The sequence below is a fragment of the Gobio gobio genome, assembly GCF_949357685.1.
Source record: "Gobio gobio genome assembly, chromosome: 2".
Lineage (NCBI taxonomy): Eukaryota > Metazoa > Chordata > Actinopteri > Cypriniformes > Gobionidae > Gobio > Gobio gobio.
The window spans coordinates 19,006,291-19,026,953 of record NC_137098.1 but is presented as its reverse complement, the minus strand read 5'-3'; the positions used below and the strand labels follow the sequence as shown (position 1 = coordinate 19,026,953).

Below are 20,663 nucleotides of genomic sequence, written 5' to 3'. Positions count from 1 at the left end.
GGACTTTTGCTGACAAATAAACATTAATTTCTCAATCCAGGTAACACGGAGAACAAGTAAACATTGTTCATTTACATACTATCATACTATACCACCAACATAATACAAAGCAGACTGGTGAAGTTACACATTACATGTGTAATATGAATAAATAGTGCTCATAAACTGCTGTTGAGAGTATAGAATTCTCAAGTGAAACAAGTAGAGGCTTGGAACCGGAAACAGCATTCCTTACGTCACGACTTAACAAATGGATTGCGCGACTTGTCTGGATGCAATTTGAGTTTCACACTAGTTGCTCCCCACCCTCCCCATCAGCAAGTCAACTTGTGCATGTGTCTTTTTAAAAGGGAGTGTAGGGGCTGAGACCTGCTCTTCTCTGGGTGGTGAGCACATGGATTGGACCTTGTTCCTAATAGTCTGACTTTAGTTAGGAACAAAGTAAGAACAAGCAACTAATTTTTAACCTTTTCAAGTTAGACATAACAGTGACATGAAGTGGGGTTGGGTACTTTTAGGGGTTCTACTATCATTTGTTTATTTGTGCTGGAGCGAAAAGGGCCTGGAGTTCCCTGAATATGACGGGAAGGACCGTGTCCATCAACTGACCAGCAAGAATTTCAAGTCTGTGATGAAGAAATATGATGTCATGGTGATCTACTACCACAAACCTATTGGCGAGGACCGCATGTCCAGAAAGCAGTTTGAAGTGGAGGAACTTGCTTTGGAGGTACGTGGAGAATGATAGCAAGAAAGATTCAAGTGAATGAAGTGATCTTCAGTGAACCATTGGGTGATGGGGTTGAATCACAGAGAGGCAAGTGTGATTCTGGGGCCTCATTAATAAAGATGTACATATAATGATGTTTCTGAAATGTCAAATGACAACAAATAAATAAAATGTCAAAAAAAATGTGTGCTGCCTAATAATATATAAATATGATTTAATTTAAATATTAAATAAATATATATTTTTTTATAATCAATATAAATTATTTAATTTCAGTGATGTAATTAATAAAAAGCAGTTCTAATGTGCTCATTTGTGCATATAATTATATTAATGCATATTGTGATCACCTATTTATCATCACATTTCCATAAACAATGTTGAATTAATTGAATTACTGCTTACAAGCACCAAAAAGTTATATATATGCTCTTTAGTTGGCGTACGCAAAATAACATTTCATGTCAGTTTCTGCCTTCGTAAATCCCAATATGTTCCTCTCTTTTGATGTAGGATAAAATCCATGGTATTAAACTGCACATGCGTTTTACAAATGAAGCCCCTGGACTATGTCTTGTCTTGGAAGGATAAAAGCTCTGCCATTTACCTGATATCTCTTTGATGTGGTCTTTGAATTTTTATTATTATTATTATTATGCTAACAAATGTGTTTCCTTACTGTGATTTTTGATAAACGTGAAAATGCTAACTGGAGATCAGCTAGCTCTTCTCAGCTGTTGTCGGTGTTGACATTTTTAGATCACTGCAGTGTCATCTTACAGTTCAGCTGAGCTACTGTTAGTGTCTCAGTGAGTAACTGTAGTGCACCCACCAAAAAGAAAAATCTATCAAGGTTTGAGTGCTTCTCTGATTCTCTGTCATTTATTTCATTTACGTAAGTGGTTTTCAGTCTTTGTAACTCCAAGGTTTCCCATCCCTCTTCCAAAACAACATTCAAAGCCTTTCCTGAATAGGATTTGACATTTCCTTTTGAAATTATGATAGAGGTCAAACTTTCTATAACCAGAAACAAAGGCTGTCAATACAGTAAAATATGTTGATTCCTCTCTAAGGGTGTATCACTTTCCACCATGGTGATGGCTGGGGAAAAATGGCCCAGTTATCCTTAATTAACCTTAATACATCAAGAACGTACAATATTAATAGTAATAAAAATCAGTTTCACTTTATTTTGATGGTCCCTTTAACACATTCTATTGATTATAAGAAACATTGCATGTCATAAGTGTTAGTGGAGTATAAGTAGACTGGTAGGGTTAGAATAAGTTGGCATGCTTGCAAAGTTACTTATAGTCAGCAAGTAGAATGAGTAGAATGTCTGTTGGAGGACCATCACAATAAAGTGCAGATATTAAGCAGACAGTTTACTAATACTCTAATAAGAGTTATCACACAACCTATTATAACTGAATATATGAATCAAAGCGCGATGGAGTCATTACCCCCTCTCATGTGACTTCCCCCCTTTCCTTCTCAATTACCCCCACTGAACCCATTACAACATTAGGGTGTCTTATTTAAGTTAATGGGATCAGAGGAGTCACAAGAAATCCAGACTCCTGAACTTCACCTATAACCTATAACAAAGACCTTACTTGGTATAATCGTCAGATATAGAATTTAATTCAAGTATATACCATATATCGGTAAGACTTTATTTTGATGGTCCCTTTTACATTCTGTTGACTATAAGTAACTTTGCAACAACATGTCTACTAACTCTCATTAGAGTGTTAGTAAACTGACTGCTTAATATCTGCTAACTCTATATTGTGATGGTCCTGCAACAGACATTCTACTGACTAGAAATAACTTTGCAAGTACATGTCAACTTATTCTAACCCAGTCTACTAATACTCTACTAACACTCTAATGTGAGTTAGTAGACATGTAGGTGCAACTTTACTTATAGTCTTAATGTGTTAAAGGGACCATCAAAATAAAGTGAATCCCATATTTCATAATGAAATTTAATGAGGCTGTGAGAGATGAAAATCTGTTCAATGTGATACTCACAAATCTACGTTTTCAAACTCAGTTTTGGATTATCAAAAATGAAATGCTCCATTGGCTTTTATTGACATCAAAATGGTACACCATTTTTAATGGACTGTACTTCCATCAATTGCAGCATTATTTAAGATGGCAGCAAATGTAGGTTGTCTACCCTGACTACGGTCTATTAGTTTGTATTTGTCATGGACCTGCCATTGAGTTTGAATATTTTTAGAATTTACCGTGAGATTTTTGGACTTGTTTCTTCCCTTAAACCTTTTGATAACCCTTGTGCTGTCAATGTAGAAAGGCACAGCCTTCAGAAATAAGGAAACAGCACTTATTTTACAGCCCCCTTATTCCCCTTTAGCCAGCTCAAAGTGTGTCTTGCCACTTGCAGTGCTTCATTGTGTTATTCCTGATTTGCATCTTCATCAGAATATGACATCTGAAAACACTGTGCATTTAATCACTTAAGCTATCACAGATCGGTCATGGTAGCCATCTGAGACACTCCTTGCTAATACTCCATCACTGAAAAGGCATTAGTGTCGTGATTTGGATGTTCTTATGAGCTGGCACATTAGGAGACGCCAGTAATACATATTGCAGTATGTAGCAGTGCTTTCCAGATCTGACTGTGCAGGCGAATTTAAACAACTCAGACTGGGTGGGAAAGTGGGTGTATTTTCTGACCTGTTCTAAAACGGGATATAGGATTCCTATAGGGAGTCTCAAAGTGATTTGTGGTCCATTTTCACCCTGAGTAACTGTCCCGTGGTTATGCAACTTTAAAGTCCTTGCCTCACAGATGCCATGGTAATGAAAGGCATATCCATTGATGAACTGAGTCCAAGCTGCTACATAACAAACCTGCAGCTTTGAGCTACATGGAAATGATTATGCATTTCACGTAACTGTCATTTATCTTGGTCACGAGCCATAAGAAGTGTTATGGTGGCAATTTATGGCAGTGAGCTGTTTTTGGGTAACATCATACGAAAGAGTACTACATAGTGGGTGGGCTTAAACATGAATAAAGTGGCATGAATAGATTTGGTGCTGCTGACGAGGGTGATAAGTAACAGGTGCAGGTCATAGCTGAAAGAGTGCTGGTGAGAATAAGGAGGGATTATGGGAAATGTAGTGCAAAGGTGACAGGTAATGGTGAACTGACTGGGGATCGTGATAGCTTGTTGCTTTCGGCTTATTTGGTTATTATTGTGACATGCTGTGGTAAGTTTTTTCAGGTACCAGCAAGATGCTTGTTCTTAAAGCTGTTGTTTAAGGCTTATCTGGTTGTTATTGGAGTTTGGAGTAAAAACATGTAATGTTTGGCACATTTTGCTTTTCAAATGCACATTGTAAGTGACCCAAACTCACAGCGCTTGCAGAGACCATTTACTGAACCGATCGAGCTGCTCTGATCACACTGTCGCTCCTCACTGAAACATTATTTTTTAGCACATTATAAAAATCTATGCATGAACAGATATTCAGAAACACGGTATTTCACAGTAAACACTGGTCTAAACATTTGAATATTCATAATGTTACAGTGTAAACACTCTAATACTACTTTTATATCGTACTTCATTTAAAATAGCATAAAAACATCCTTGTGTCATACAACATTTAGTTTTATTTAAACATTTAGCATTGAAAGGTTGCACCTTGATATTTCAACATGTGTCCATCGATTTCACATACTTTAGCCTGCCAATAGTTCAACTAGTAAAATATGTACAAGTTTATGTAACAATAACACGTTAACTAATGTAAGTGAGATTAAACTTACTTGGTCAGAAGTGATAGCCTCCATTAGATCAATCGTGTTGTTTTTCTGAGGTAAATTCAAGGCTTATTCCTCACAGCGTGTCTTCTTATAAACTCAATGAAAAGCAGAGGAATCTGACGAAGCTTGATGCTTTGTTTATCAAGGTGATTGGGGCGTTTACAGGTTTACATGGACGATTATCGTATGAATAGGCTGTTGCTGCACGTGGGTGTGGTCACATTACTGTACCTCTTGATGGTTTCATTTGGATTATATAAACAGAATTTTTGTTTTCGATATGACTTACTTAATTTAAAAGTAGACACTTCAAGCATTCTAAAGCATTCTCTCATGTCTTGGTGGCAAGTAGCTGAGGTTCATTTTTGTGACATGTTTCAGAAAGGTCACAGCGAATAAGACGGCAGAAAGCGCACCCTGTTTGTTTTCTTTATTTTACAAAAGCAAAGTGTTTTGTTTTTATTGTAAGTGGATACATTTAAGACCCTTTACAGTTTTGAATGATGTATTAATTTTATGACCATAAATGATGGCGTATTTTAAAAATCCACTAAAAAGCGCCGGCGCGTTCATTAACCCCAGAGGGTTAGGTCAGCAATATACTTGCTGCTTAAAGCTTATTTAGTGTATCGGTAACATGCTTTTAGCTTAAATGCACAGTAGGTAAATTAAGCCGCAGTCGTAGCTTGATAAACCTGTGAAGTAGTGAGGAATCATGGGAATCGTCGGCTTTACCTTGGCCGATGGAATCAGTCCGATGGGAGCAGAAATCATGTTAATGAATGAGAAGCACACTGTATTTTCTTGGTTTCTACAGGAGTAAAACTGAGAAATGACAGGCAATGCAATGATACGGACCACTTCACTGGTTAAAATGGTGGATCTCTCTTGATTTAAGCAATGTTGGAATCATTTGGGATAATGCAAGTACACATCAACAAAATATATAACTTTGTTTTAGTGATTTTGGTGATTTTTAGTGTTTTTTATTATGCAGAATTTGTACAGATTCGTGTCCTTAAAGATATCTAGGTATCAGCATCACACCATGTTATTGGTACATGTTGCTTAAGTTCGCATGAACTGGATTTCATGTTGACCTCAAGGTTTTTAAGGTCTCCGCAATATGCTTGTTCCCTAAAGCTTGGTTTATACTCGCCCCGTCCGCATGAGCCCAAAGGTGTGCACGGCAAAAATGACATCATCGCCGCGGATGCAGCCGTGCGCGTTAAAGGACAACTCCGGTGAAAAATGAACCTAGGGGTAATTAAAACATGGTTACCGAGTAGATCGTTCTCTGGGATGCATTTTCATGAAAATCGAATGTAAAGAGTTTTATCTCTAAAACAGATTAGCTTATAACGCGAGTGAATGGGGCACAGAGTAAGTAAAATTGAATCGCTAGTTTATACCACTAACAAGGCTCAAAATAGGCTCACACTAACACGGTAGCATAATGAGGGTCTCTACATGCAAACCAAAACATTACATTACATTACAACCATTACATTTCTGTATATCTCTAACAGGGAAGGCCATGGGTAAATATAACATTTATTATAATGGGTTTATGTGAAGATTGTTTTAAGTTCACTTAAATTAAAAGTTTTTTTTTAAAGCCTAATAAATGTTGAAATTGGTAGCATTCAGTTATACTGTAATGTAACATCATTAATGTTTCATAGAGACATTAGTATGAGTGATACTGGCCTTCATTTATAAAAAGATGCCATTACAACAAATATTTAAAATATGCTGTCATTAAATGGTTTCTACATTAATTTGGAGAGTAACTGAAATTAATACAATATCAACATATTAAAAATGTAAAATATTAAAAACTTGCGATTAATTACAGAAATGTTTTTCTTAATTCGTTTTTTTTTTTTTTTATCGATTCCCAGCACTAATTTTTAATCATGCTAAAATGGTGTAAGATTTAGGAATTCGATATTTTACTTATCCATTTAGTTGTGAATGCAGTCAGTGTGCTTGCAGAGAGAGCCCACCCACACGCTCTTCAGATTGGCTGTGACTTTTGATTAATTGATCTTGGGTCGAGACTGGTTTTCCGCTAAAAGTAATAAAAACATTTCTGTAATTAATCGCAAGTTTTTAATATTTTACATTTTACATTTTTAATATGTTGATATTAAATTAAATTAAATTAAAGCTACACTATGTAACTTTTCCGTCCACTAGAGGTTGCCTGTTCAAAACAAAGGCGTAGTTTGATGACGCCACGTTTGAGCGCAGAATCTCGGGACATGTGGTCTTCACCTCACAGCCGGTGGAAAACAGTCAGGATAGGACTCGGGCAGAAATCATGTTCATGGATGCGATTATTAACATTACTGTAGTCTGAAGCAGAGCAGGAGCGAGTGTTGTGGAGCTGAGCAAGGCCGCAGGAGCGATTGAAGAGCGGGACTGTTATTATGGCATAGTCGCTGTCGGGACTTTTATTATGACACGGTTGCCGGCGGCACTTCCTCTTCTCCAGTGCTGAGTGTGAGGTAACGCAGCTCTGTTTATCGTATTAGATATATCTGAGTGTGTTGAAAAGGAAGTTATGACGTTCGCTCGGCGGCTGCTATGACACTTGTTCACACTGCAGTGAGAGTAAAGTGTTTCACTGAATAAAACCGGAGACCGAGGGTGACGCAGATATGACGCAATCGACAGGCGACTCCCTCACACGCATAGCTCACACGTCCCGGCTCCTTGGTTAAAATAGCAATTTTCTCACGATTTACAAATAGTTGAAAACATTTGGGATATTCTAAGTACTCAACTAAACAAAATATATAACACTGGCCTAGTGGTTTCTGGATGTTTTACTGCAAAAATCCTACATAGTTCACCTTTAAAAGTCTTTTATATCGTCTCTGATCGCGTCTGGTCTGTTTGAATTTGTTTTTCAAAGCTGCAACAGAACTAACTAGCAGCATCATGAGCAGTTTATTTCCCCTGCTTGTCCGAATGCCAAGGTATGGCAACTGCCATACTCTGCTATACGTAAACGCTGCCCCTGTGTAAATAGTATACCTCATCCATAAGGTGTATACTGAGTTTGGTCTTTTTACACTACTGTATTAGTCCATTAAGCCATGTTAAGCTTTATTCACTTTAAGCGTCGTTGGGAAATCCTGGAGTATGACGTGAGGGAAACCCTAGTATTACAGCACAGAAATAAAATGAAATAATATTAACCGAAAATTGCCTGTCGAATATTATAGGTTGTATTTTTTAACATACTGAATATTTCGGAAGTGAAGTCTGGAAGGTGGATGTGAATTTTGAATAATGAAAATGTGCATGAAATGTTTTCAATTGAAATAGTCACAGCTTAAAAATACAACCATGTTGAATTTTCAGACCCTAAAAATGTAAGCCCTGAAAATACAATGCATTAAAATGCAAGCATCAACTAGTGGACCTCAGAGACATTCCAGGAGGAAGGGAAATCCACATGAAATCGGACAGGCCATAAGAAAGACACATAAGGCACATAAAAAAAACGCATTTCCATTAATTCATTGGCAAATTATTCTATGAATGAACATGCATATCTCCAGGACATAATTATCAATCTTGTATAGTCTTGTATAGTGTCTTTTATATTGTATACTGTTTTATGCATGCGTTATGATAGAATTACTAGTTAATCCTCAAAATAATCAAAATAATACTCATTTAAGGCCTTACACATTGGTGTACATCATCTCCTCATAGTCTGAATGAATATAACAAGAATACAATGAATGCTATGAAAGGACACAAACTGCCAGCCACTATGATCATGCAAATGAGCCAGCTTCCAAACAAAGGAACTTTTTCTGCTTGAAAAGTACACCCTTCTCATTGGTCAAGCCAAACTAGAGAGGTGTGACCTCCACAGAAGATAAAGGGCGCTCTTGTGACCTCCCCTCCTCTTTGGGTCTCTTCTTCTTCCCCCTTCTCCTGGTTGCTGTTTGCATGAAAAGAATGGAGACATCCAGTTTGACCGCGGGACCTTCCCCCAGTGCGCAGCCAGGGAACCGGAGGGGCCTTAGAATACAATTATTGTAACTTCCTCGACAACGACTGAGTCAGGCTAACATCGCAAGTTTATCATCAGAGGTGGAAAGAGTAACAAAATATTCTACTCAGTAAAAGTACTATTACTTCAATGAAATTTTACTTAAAGGGATAGTTCACCCAAAAAACGAAAATTTGATGTTTTTCTGCTTACCCCTAAGGCGTAGGTGTCTTCGTTTCTTCAGTAGAACACAAATTAAGATTTTTAACTCCAACCGTTGCTGTGTGTCACTCATATAATGCTTGTCAATGGAGACGAATTCTATTAGAGTAAAAAAAACATGGACAGACAACTTCAAATTAAACCCGCGGCTCATGACGACACATTGATGTCTTAAGACATGAAATGATCGGTTTCTGAGAGAAACCCAACGGTATTTATGCAAATAAATATCACCTCATATCAGATGAACGCTTCAGCTCTGCAGACTGCCATCACTTCCCGTGAGTGAGGTCAAAATAGCGGCCGGGTCATAGATATGTATACGTAGATTCCTCATTCGAGCGATCCACGCCATGATCCACGCAGGCACTAATGAGGAATCTATGTATATATCTATGACCCGGCCAGAATTTTGACCTCACTCACGGGAAGTGATGGCAGTCTGCAGAACTGAAGCGTTCGTCTGATATGAGGTGATATATTTGCATAAATACCGTTGGGTTTCTCTCAGAAACCGATCGTTTCGTGTCTTAAGACATCAATGTGTCGTAAAGTAAAAGTACCGGTCTAAAAATTTACTCAAGTAAAAGTAAAAAGTAGTTAATTTAAAATGTACTCAGAGTAAAAGTTACTGAGTTACTTTTTTAACAACAGGGGTGGGGAATCTCCTGTGTAGGGTTGTGGTAGAATGAGATTTTCACGGTAAGAAAACATCAGTTTCACAGTATCATGGTATTAAACAATTATTTAATAAATAAACTGTATTATTAAATTATGGTTTTTATTATCAACAGTTAAATTGGCATTAAATTAATGAAAAAAATTTTTTTTTGGTTGAACAAATGCTTTATTATAACAAACTTGAAACCATTTGTTTATTAAAATTTCAATGAAACATGTCTAATCAACCAAATTCAATAAATGGTTATGAATTAGATTAACAACTTATTTTTATCATTAACTTATTAAAATGTTTAAGAATCCTATGAATTTTTTCTTTTTATGATTTTTATACAAATATATGACCAAAAAGGTGGTAATTAAATAAAATGTAACAAACTTTTATCCTTTTATTTTTTGGCAAAATGCTGCAAAACAGAGATTTTCAAGAGATTTTAAAAAACGTTTATTTTGATGGGTTTTAGTGAAGAGCTGCTTCTGTGAAAACCTGTTTCAGAGTGAATTTGACAGTTTTTTTAAATGTTCATGTGTTCATGTCCAAATATGGTTTGTGGGACGTTAAAACACCACGAGCATCGCATACTTGAGTATGTAGTAGACGAAACGGCGCTGCTCATCACAGAGACGGAACAAGCAGATAATTTATTTATATATTTTGCTTTAAAGAGCACCTATTATGGCATTTAAAATGTTCCAAATATTGTTTTAGAAGTCCCCAACAACAGTTTTGCATGCATGCAATGACAAAAAAGACTTTAGTTTTCTTATAATATGCATTTATTTTTACCTGTTTTGACAGCGATTCTCAAATGATTCCTTTAGTGATTCACTTTTCAAAACCCCGCCTTTACGTGACGCTAATCTGTGGTGATTGGTCCGATGACCCAGTCAGTTGTGATTGGTGTAGTCTGTGCAGATATTTTCGGAAACGGAACGCCCATCAAAGTCTTATAGTGACAGTAATTTGTTAATATGTGTCAGGAGTTATGAATATGAAAACCACGTCGGTACCGTTTGATTGTAATATGAGCCTCAGCTGATCTCATTCATAAAAATACTCCTCTATTCTCCTCACGAAGACTCGCGACAAATCAACATCCCTCAGGGCTTTTAGTTCAAAAGTGTGCAGATGAGGAGACATATTGATAGATTCTCATATGTCTGTGTCAAATTTCTAAACAGAGGAGTATTTTTTATTCAATACTTCCTCAAAATGCGCAGATATAGCCTAATCATGAGCGATTGAGTCTCTTATGTGTTGTTTTCAATTCATACTGGCAGCCGGAGGGCGCTCTGTGCACATGTAGTCCATATATGGTACAGACAGACGAAGAAGATAGGGGAGAACTGGAGCGAAAGTAACATGGGACGAAAGTAACAACGCAAATTTCTCCGAGCCCTGAATACATTTGCATTTCAAGCTATGACAGCACGTTCAGCACACAACCCATGACGGATCTGCCAAATATCATGTGATTCTGCCATCGTTTCCTGCGGTTAGGTCCGAAATGCAGTTTTCAAGTACGGCAAATAAATTAATGAAGCGGTACTTTTTTTTCTAATTACAAGTTGTGTTTCTTGTTTTATGTGTCACAGTAATGATCAATCTACGGGTTATTTAGTGCTGTTACAGACCCTGAAGGTTTGTCTTTTCAGAGTTTTTCAGTATAAAAGTAAATCGTGTTTAAATGTCAGGACTTCCTGTCGGGACGAAAGTAACACTTGTTACTTTTGTCCCGCTATTATATTTATAATGCATATTATGCACATTTAATTTAATTTAATTTTTATATTGTTCATACTGTTGAAGAAAAAACTTATCAAATAGATTGACATTGCAAATAAAAAAATATTCTAAACAATTCAAGATTGTACTGTCATATTACATTTGAAACATTTGATGAACTTTAACATATAAAATGAAAATGTAATTTAATATTTTTTTTTGCAAAGATAAAGGACAAAATATTTTTGCAGTTACATATTAACAAGGTCATAGTCAGGTATGTTTAATAAAAACAAGAGTAGCACCAAAAAATCTAGCTTGTATTGTTGTGTTACTTTTGACCCACCTGTGTGTTACTTTCTTCCCACATGATGGGGTCAAAAGTAACAATGTGCAGCTTATGTTCAAAGTGAAATTATACTGTAGTCGTTCTACATTTGTACAAAATACCACCTGCTATTGATAAACCACACTTGTGAGTTATTGGCCACAGCAAAAATATATCTCGGTCTAAAACATTATCTTTTAAAATTACGATTTTCTGAAAAATGGTACTTTCGTCCCTGCTCTCCCCTACCATGTGCCATAATAGAAGTCCATAATAAAGCTTCCTGAGATCGCGAAACATGCAAATAGAGACATTTGAAGACTAATAAACACACAATTGCGACGATGTATGGTTTGTCTTCAAGCCACTTAGTCTTCAAATGCTCATCCTTGGGCAGATGAAAAAAGTTTGCTTTTGAGTCGCACTTCAGAACACAGCGTCTCGTCGCCATGATATTTTCTAGTTTTCACTGGCATCTTGGGCGTATCGTATTCAAATAACTTGACAAGTTGACGTCATCTAGTCAGAGAAAAAGCTTCGGTCTTCTAACGATTCTTAAAAATGACTCAGAGTCGACTCTTACTTTTGAAAGAAAATAACTATATATATACGGTGCACTGTCATATTTCAAACTTTGCAGGATGTTTTTGTTCACTTAGATCTATGTTACACACTACATGAAAGGTAAATTTCAAAATTCCATGATAGGTGCTCTTTAATATTCACAGACCATGTCACGATTTGATTTATTGTACAGCTCTACCGTCTATGTATTCATTCATCCATCAGTTTGCTTGTTTTACGTGATATCTGCGTTATACTGTAAATTAATTCCCTCTGCATCACAGAAATCACTCGGCCTTAAGTTAAAAACATACCTTTATCTACACAGAGGGATGTTCCCGAACATGTTCTATGCGTTTCCTCATTTGCATCAACATTTTTTGTAACTTTGATAGCCTATCCTCCAGGACAACACCACATAATTTTTTTCTATATCCAAAGTATTTCCATACTAACTGGTTCACGACGGCGTTTCGCTTTCAGCTGGATCTGCATCACTGACATATCTTGTCCGTGTCCATCTTTTTGTGATTTTTGCGCGTTCTCCCGCCCTTCAATTCAATGCAGTCGTTTCCGGATCGCTTTTTCTCCACTTTTGTATTTATTTATTTTGCTCAGTAACGGATGTGGTTTAAAATGTAGCGAAGTACAATACTTCAAACAAAACATACTTAAGTAAAAGTAAAATTACAGATTTTTAAATCTACTTAAAAAAGTAGAAGTACACAGAAAAACTACTCAATTACAGTAACGCGAGTAAATGTAATTTGTTACTTTCTACCTCTGTTTATCATCCTTTTTTTTTCAATCAATGCGGAAGAAATTGATTGCAACTTCAACACCATAGATTACTGACTGCATCCGGACGCTCATTCAACGGCCAAGGCATTGAAAGTATTGTACATTTAACCAACCAGAGGATAAACTTGTTAACAAGGTGTTTTGAAATAAGAAACTGATGCCTCTGTTCATATGGTTAAATAACTATTTTTCCAACGCTTCATTCCCGTTTCCGTTTACGGTTTTCATGCCTCACCAAATATCCTGACCATTGCATGCATGCTTGTGGACTATCCTCGGGGGAATTTCGCTGTTTACTCTCAGTGGGAGCTGTACCAAAATTACTCTCACTTCACTGTCTGCCCAGAAGAAGACCTTGCCCAGACACAGAGCCCAGCCAGACTTCAGCCAAGCCCACAGACCAAACACCTGAGCCCACCACAAATTGTGAGACAGAGCCTGCCACGAAAAACAGCAGCAGAGCTTAATACTGAGACTATTTTTGTCCTGGAGGCTGAGCCAGTCGTCGTTTCTGACCAGGTGTGAGAGCCTGCACCTATTGCTGTCTCAGTGGGGATTTTAGTGGAATTTGACAGTGTGTAATTGGATACCATCCATGCCGCCTTCCCTGATGTACAGTGGCAGGCTTTGACAGTCAATGTAATGGATGGATTCCTGGTTCCTTCCTTTTCCCAAGCCAAGTCTCCTGCATCTCCGGTGGACATGGCCAGCTAGCTCTAAGTCTCCTGCATCTCCACTGGTCCCATCCAGCCTCCCACTCCATCCTTTTCAGCCAGTGCCAGCCAGTCCCTTGGCCCCGTCTCTGCTGGTTCCTGTTAGTCACACAGCTCCTTCTGCAGTGGTACCATACAATGGTTTGGATCCGCCCTGGGCCTCCCATCCGTCTTGGTGTGATGATCGCCTAGCTCAACCTCTGGCCTCAGAGCCCCGAACTACACCTCAGCCCTCCAACCCTTTGGCTCCATGACATCGGCCTAGTCTCGCCACAGGATTCCAGGCCTCCGGCTATGCCTTAGTCCTTTATCCCTTCAGCTCCACCAGGCTCCGCTTTTCCTCCGGCTTCACCATTGCCAGTGTACTCACTCACTCCAGCTCCACTACAGTCTTCACAGTCTTAGCATTAGTCCCACGAGCCGTCAGCTTTGTTTTGGCTCTTCAGACCGGTGGTGTCACCCTGGCTCTTCATCTCCTCGGCTTCACCTGGGTCTCCACCTCCACCTCTGTTAGTCATCTCCCTGACTTTGTCCGACCTCTCTGTCAGGGCCCCACATCTCTTCCCTGGCTCCTCCCTCCCTCCACTCCCCCATGGACTACTCTGTTAACCCTTCCATGGTCTAATCCCTCTACAGCTCAACGTCCTCCTCCTGTTCTTCTAGGCTTGTTTGACTAGAAGCGTCGCTGCACAGACCGATTGGTTTATGATATCAAAGTATATCAAAGCTGAGCATTTAGACAGCAGATGGCTCCCTATGCTTTTGTATGCAGTGCTGCTTCAAGTCGAACAAGCATTTTTTGGTCTTCTTGTGGCATGAGGACGCACCTTCCAGGAGGGGGGCATTATGTTACATGTATGTTGGTTTCATTGTGTTTTGGTTTGGTTTAGTTCCAGTTCATGTTTCCTTTATTCTTAATTTCATCTCTGCTGGTCCCGCCCAGCTCCAGGGCCATTTCTCAATACCAAGTCTGCAAACTTCAGACTTGTTTCATTGGTAGTTCAGACTTGCCAAGTTCGATTCAGGAAAACGAACTGCCGGAGGCGGGAGAACACAAGTCCGGTAATTCTGCAAATTGAACAGCAGCGTTCTTGATAGCGTCACTCATTCTGGCTACTCTGGCTATGGTTATATCTGTGTGTATTTTTTAGGCTACAATAAAACGAAATATGTCATAAAACAACTCTTTTCTTTTCATTTTCATAAAAAAAAACTTAAACATATTAATAGCCACACAAATATGGTTCAGGCAACGTGCCCCTTGACTATCTTCACTGCATGGATATATTTATAACAAAACGATATTATAAAACACATACCTTGTATACCATAATATAATATACCTTTAAATTTGAGTCCCTAAACTCTCTCAGAACTCTTCAACCAAATAATAATCCAGCAACATAAGCTCACCCTTCAATTAATTCAAAATGAAAGTCTTAATTTTCATGTTGCAGGCCTGTTGGATGCTGGGTATGTTGTGGTCAAAAAAAATAAAAGACCGCTTCACTCAACACTGAGCAAACAACAAAAAAATACCTTAAAGTATCCAGTAAGAAGAGCGTGTTTTACCTCTCGGCGTTAGATGTCCGTCAAACCCATGATTGCAGTGATTTCCATGGACAAAGGAATTCTGAGCACTCCCGTCTTCTCCGAAGTCTATCTGGAATCATCCTCGTCTGCAACTGCAATCCTGCAATCCTCACGCTGATCGCACACTCTTCCCTCGTGTGCTCTCCTCCTCCTTCCTAGTTCACCTTTGCTCTCCAGTTTTCCCGCCCCCTTCACGTTAATCTAGAGTACTGACACCCGACATGGCCAAGTGAACACAATAGGCTGAACAATAGATATGTCAAAACACAAATTTAATAAAAATCCCATCAACCTGACAAACATAGTAATTCCCAATCACATACATTATAACGTGTACATAAAATAAATGTATTTAAAAAAAAAATGAAACCTTTTAAATTATTACACTGGGTTACACTTGGCTAGATTTGAACTTTTGAATTGGAAAACTACTTGGGCAGTGACTGATGACGTTTCACAAGTCCATAAGAACACAAGTACAGTCAAGGAAGCATATTGAGAAATGTCCCACATCTCCTGTGTCCAGCTAGTTAGTTTCCATAGTTTGAAATCAGTTCACACCTGGGGGATATTCCAGAAAGCAAGGTTACCTGGTATGTTGGTTCCAAAAACAAGTCCGGGAGTTAGTTCAGACAACTCAGAGTATGTTAACCGTGAACAGACAAGACCTCTTCAACAGAGCAACGAATCGAAGATTCACCAAGGAAACAGACGCTAAGAAAAAGGCTACCATTCTACTTTATCTTCTTCTTTTGTTTAATGGCGAGTTACATAACCTACTGTTAATGTATGCCCTGTCTGCCGTGTTCATTGTGTTTTTAGTTCAGTCCCTGTGATCTAGTTTCACCTTGTTTGCCCTGTGTATTTAGTCTTCAGTTCTCCTTCAGTGTTTGTCAGTGTTCGTTATTGTATACCTGTGTTTTTGGAGTGTTTGCTGAGATTTTGTCATTAAAAGCTCCCATTCTAAGTTCTTCTTCGTCTTCATGAGCTTTTGAACACCAGAGATTTGTAACAGAAAAACCGACCGTAACCGAAATAATGGAGGTTGCCTCCATTAATGTAGCCCCTATGGGGAATCGTCTCGGAACCTCAGGGGCTATAATTATTATTTTCCAGAGCGGCAGAGACATGGAGGAATATGTGGAGGAGTTTCTGGGCGTCTGCCATCTGCAGCGACATCTCGCTCATGGAGGGGTTCAGGGTCGGACTCGATGACGAGAGCCAGTTGGTGATGCAGAGAGGAGACCCCTGCTGGACGCTGGCAGAGTATATCAATGTTGCCTTATGGGTGGAAGTATCATCTTTCATAGTGGGCGAGGTAGAAAAGGATCCCACCGCCAGCGTCCAGCCCCACTTTCCATCCATCACCGTCCCAGAGCTAGACCCAGTGCCCACACCCACTGCAGAGAAGGCCGCTGCCACGCCCAAGTCCTCGACTCCAGCCAAAAGGGCTACAGCCACCGTTCCAGTGCCCAAGCCTGCAGTAGATGACTGGCTAATCGACTTCTGGAACGAGCCCGCTCCAACCTTCCAAAGGCCAGTCCCAAGTCTCCTGGATTCCGCTCCAGACTCACCTGTGACCGCTCCGTGTCTCCTGGATTCCGCTTCAGACTCTCCTGTGACCGTTTCGTGTCTCCTGGATTCCACTCCAGACTCTCCTTTGACCGTTTCGTGTTTCCACGAGCCCGCTCCAGCCTTCCACGAGCCCGCTCCAGCCTGCCACGATCCCGTCTCCAGCCTAGAGTGGACATTGGTACGTCCGGGGTCTCCTGAAACCCCACCCAGCCTCCCTCTCCCACCTCCGCTCATCTCCGTCCTTCCAGCCTGTCTTCCACCACCATCTGTCAGCCCCTCTGCTCACCTACCATCCACCTTTGGAGTGGGGTGGTCGCCGTGGGTCTGCCAGTCGGAAGCTACATCTGGGCTGGTGGAGCCATGGGTTCCGCCTCTGGCCTCCACAACCAGGACTCCACCTCAGCTCGTCGAGCATCTGACTCTGCCCTGGCTCTTACCTCCCTCTGCTCCGCCATGGACCACCAGTCCACCAGTTTCGCCGGTCTCCCTCTCCCCTAGGTCACAGGGATTGAACTAAAAACACAATGAACACGGCAGACAGGGCATACATGTAACATTAGCTCCCCCTCCCGTTCTAAGTTCTTCTTCGTCTTCGTGAGCTTTGAACCCCAGAGATTTGTAACACCTACTTAGTGCACATCGCCACCTATTTGGTGGTTATGCAATAATTTTTTCAATGTCTTCGTTTAATAAGTAATCTTTATTCACTAAGAATAAGGATTATATTGTTTGTGTGATGCTAATTATTTGAATGCAGATCCATGTGTGAGATGACAATAAAATAAATAATAATTATATTTGAATTGAATTAACATTTTAAACTTTTTATTTTTTATTCTAACTCTTTAGAATGAATATATAATATTGTATATTATTTAACTGAAAAAAATTAGGTTATATTAATAACTATATTAATTATATAAAACAGATCTGAATACCTCTTAAGCAAATTAACCCTGGAACATAACCTGCTCCGGAGCAAACGGCTACTAACATACCCTGAAAGTAACCTCCGTTTTTGGAACCGAAAGTCGAGGTTATCCGCTTACTTACTCTTATACATACCCGGGTATGTCACATAACCTTCTTTCTGGAATACCCCCCTGTTCCCTGCATGTTCCTTTTGTTTAGCTTTCCTTGTGTATTTAATGGTGCGTTCAAGTCATGTCATAAGGATCGTATTTACAATTTGAATGGAACCACAAAGTTGTAAATACCACTGGGCAGCTCAGGAATTTCTTTAAGCCCCGATCTTTACAAGTTGGCGTGTCAGTGAGAAACATGGCGGAATACCACTATACCTAAAGGTATTTATGATATTGTCAGGTTTTTCTATTTACAGCGAAGTAATCTAATTGCCTGCACAACATATGATAGCATTATAATTTAACAATATATAATATGTAACGATAAAGTTTACAGTGGCTTCATAAATGAATACAAAATGTTAAAAGGCAAAACACACCTGATGCACATTCCTTATTCTTCATTTTCTGGAAGTAGATTTTAAGAACCTTGCTGAATTTTTGTGTAATTAAGAGAAAGTACTCCGCCATCTTACTCCGATGAATGCGCCATAAGCCGTTGGTTTTGCTCAGTTCCTTATCTTGTGTTAATGTTGTGTTATAGTGTTTAGTGCTTTGTTTCCCTTTGTGTTTACTAAAAGTCAGTTTAATCTAGACTGGGTAAACCCAGCCTGATCTGCCAGCGATTTGATTTCGCCCTGAAACTCAGTCTGGAAACCTGTACATTAATTTCTACTGCTGCTGTTACACTTTTGCGGGAACCAATCACAGACTGTCTTATCCACCTGGCGTGCTATTGGCGACTTTAACACGATGACGGATAGAGAAGCGATGGGTCGTTGCCCGTTGATCACGCCTCTTGTGGTCTGATTGGTTGAAGGACTATCCAATTGCATACAGAGTCATTTGAATTATGCTTGTTTATCACGCCTCTTGTGGTCTGATTGGTTGAAGGACTATCCAATTGCGTACAGTCACTTGAATTATGCTCGTTTATCATGCCTCTTGTGCAGTAGAAAATACATAGCAGACTCCCCAGACCAATTTCAATCTTAAATTGAGCTTGGTCTGGTGATAGCCAGACAAAGTTTAATCATCTTCCCGGGTTTTTTTATTGCTGCAGCTTAACCGTGACAGCTGCTCTCTATTGTTTATACATACTTCATTTCATCATATATTTTATCTTGTTAGTTCACTTGATTAATTCTTTCTATTCTTTTTTCCTTCAAAAAACTATTTTATTCATAAACACAGATTTTTTTTTGTGCATGATGATGCATTTAAATGGTAATATATTTTAAATGTATTCAAATTTAATTATTTTTACCTTCCGCTACTGAAAATGTGTCTTGACCATGACAATTACAACCCCCATGATCCAGGAATAGCTATGCATCAGCAATTTCCGGACCTTCTAAATTCACTGCTAGAATAGCTGCTATATTGGGGTCTAACTGTCTGTTAGCGGCTAATTTTATCCAGTATGACCAATGTTCTCACCTCCTTCTCACATTCAGCCGCTCTGTGCTTCTGTTGCTCATTCTGTCTTTTTTGCCTCTTTATTGTCCTCACTTTCCAAGTTTTTGCTTTCTTTTCCTTGTCTTTCCTCATGCTAACACTTCAAGTCAAACTATGTTTGGGTTAAAGTCGAAAGTTAGCCATCTATTGGATCTGGGGTGTATTCAAGGAAGCAAGGTTAACTTACCATCACATATACCTTGAACTCTCGGTTGATTAACCCAAACCTTGCTTACTCAAGGTATTCTGGTTCCAAAAACGCGTCCGTGAGTAAGTTCAAACAACCCAGAGTATGTTCCCAGTTAACACACAAGAAATTCTAAAGCGACGAATCGATGATTCACCATGGAAACAGACGCTAAGAAAAAGTGTGCCATAATTTTCAAACTTTTTGTTAAATAAGTAATCTTTATTCACTTAGAATAAGGATTATATTGTTTGTTTAATGCTAATTAATTGAATGCAGATCCATGTGTGAGATGACAATAAAATAAATAATAAATATATTTGAATTGAATTAACATTGAAACATTACCTTGTCATATAGTGCTTTAAAATTAATACATACCATTGTATACTGTATTATATAACTGTAACTATAGCCTATAACGAATTTAGTTATATTAATATATCTAGGCCTGTATTAATTATATAACCTACATCTGAATTCCTCTTACTATGCCTGGAACATGAGCTGCTTCGGAGCAGGTTATGTTCAGAGAATAAGTTGCTATGGCTACTTACATAACCTCAACTTTGGTAACTTTCAGGGTATCCGCTTACTTACACTTAAACATGGTATGTCACATAACCTGCTTTCTCGAATACCCCCTGACCATTGATGGTACTGCAACAGATGCAAATAACGTTCCAAAAACCTTGATAAAATTGAGAAGTGTGTCCTTGTGTTTAGCCTAGAACAACACTATGTTCTGTATCACACAAATGTATTATTTATCTGCTAGACAGACTTTGTGTCTGCCAATAACAAAACTTGTTGCTCTAGTCACATCATCAACAAAATGGTGGAGCACATTCAGACCTTTTGAAATATTCAGCACATGACAATACTTTTTATGGTTATCATGGAGTAGCTACATCACAAAAGAACACAACATACCAAAAAACCCCAACCATCTATACCCCCCCCCCCCCCCCCAAAAAAAAAAAAACTTTATAAATGGACCACAAAAAAAATTTTACCTCAGTATTTTGTTTTGTTTTCCAGTACAAATAACTAAACTATAGCAATTAACTGGTTGGGTGGAGGCCTGTTCATGTCCTTAGATTATCCTGCTCTCTGCATAATGGTGGGATGTAATCATATCTCTCACAAGTGCCTTGTGAAAGTTTCAAAG

General features: G+C 38.8%; 1 protein-coding gene across 20 annotated transcripts in view; it reads left to right on the top strand.

The window, feature by feature from the left end:
* The first annotated feature begins 270 nt into the window (after positions 1–270).
* Positions 271–20,663, top strand: part of casq1b (calsequestrin 1b) — a 73,701-nt gene continuing 53,308 nt past the window's right edge. For 12 of the 20 annotated variants that reach the window (XM_079810758.1, XM_079810747.1, XM_079810760.1 and 9 more), the window contains exon 1: positions 372–730. In XM_079810758.1, the coding sequence (XP_079666884.1) occupies positions 494–730 (237 nt within the window). In that variant the 5' untranslated portion in view covers positions 372–493. Of the gene's footprint in view, positions 731–20,663 lie in introns of all 20 variants that reach the window. The other 8 variants (XM_079810745.1, XM_079810751.1, XM_079810757.1 and 5 more) reach the window with 6 other exon arrangements.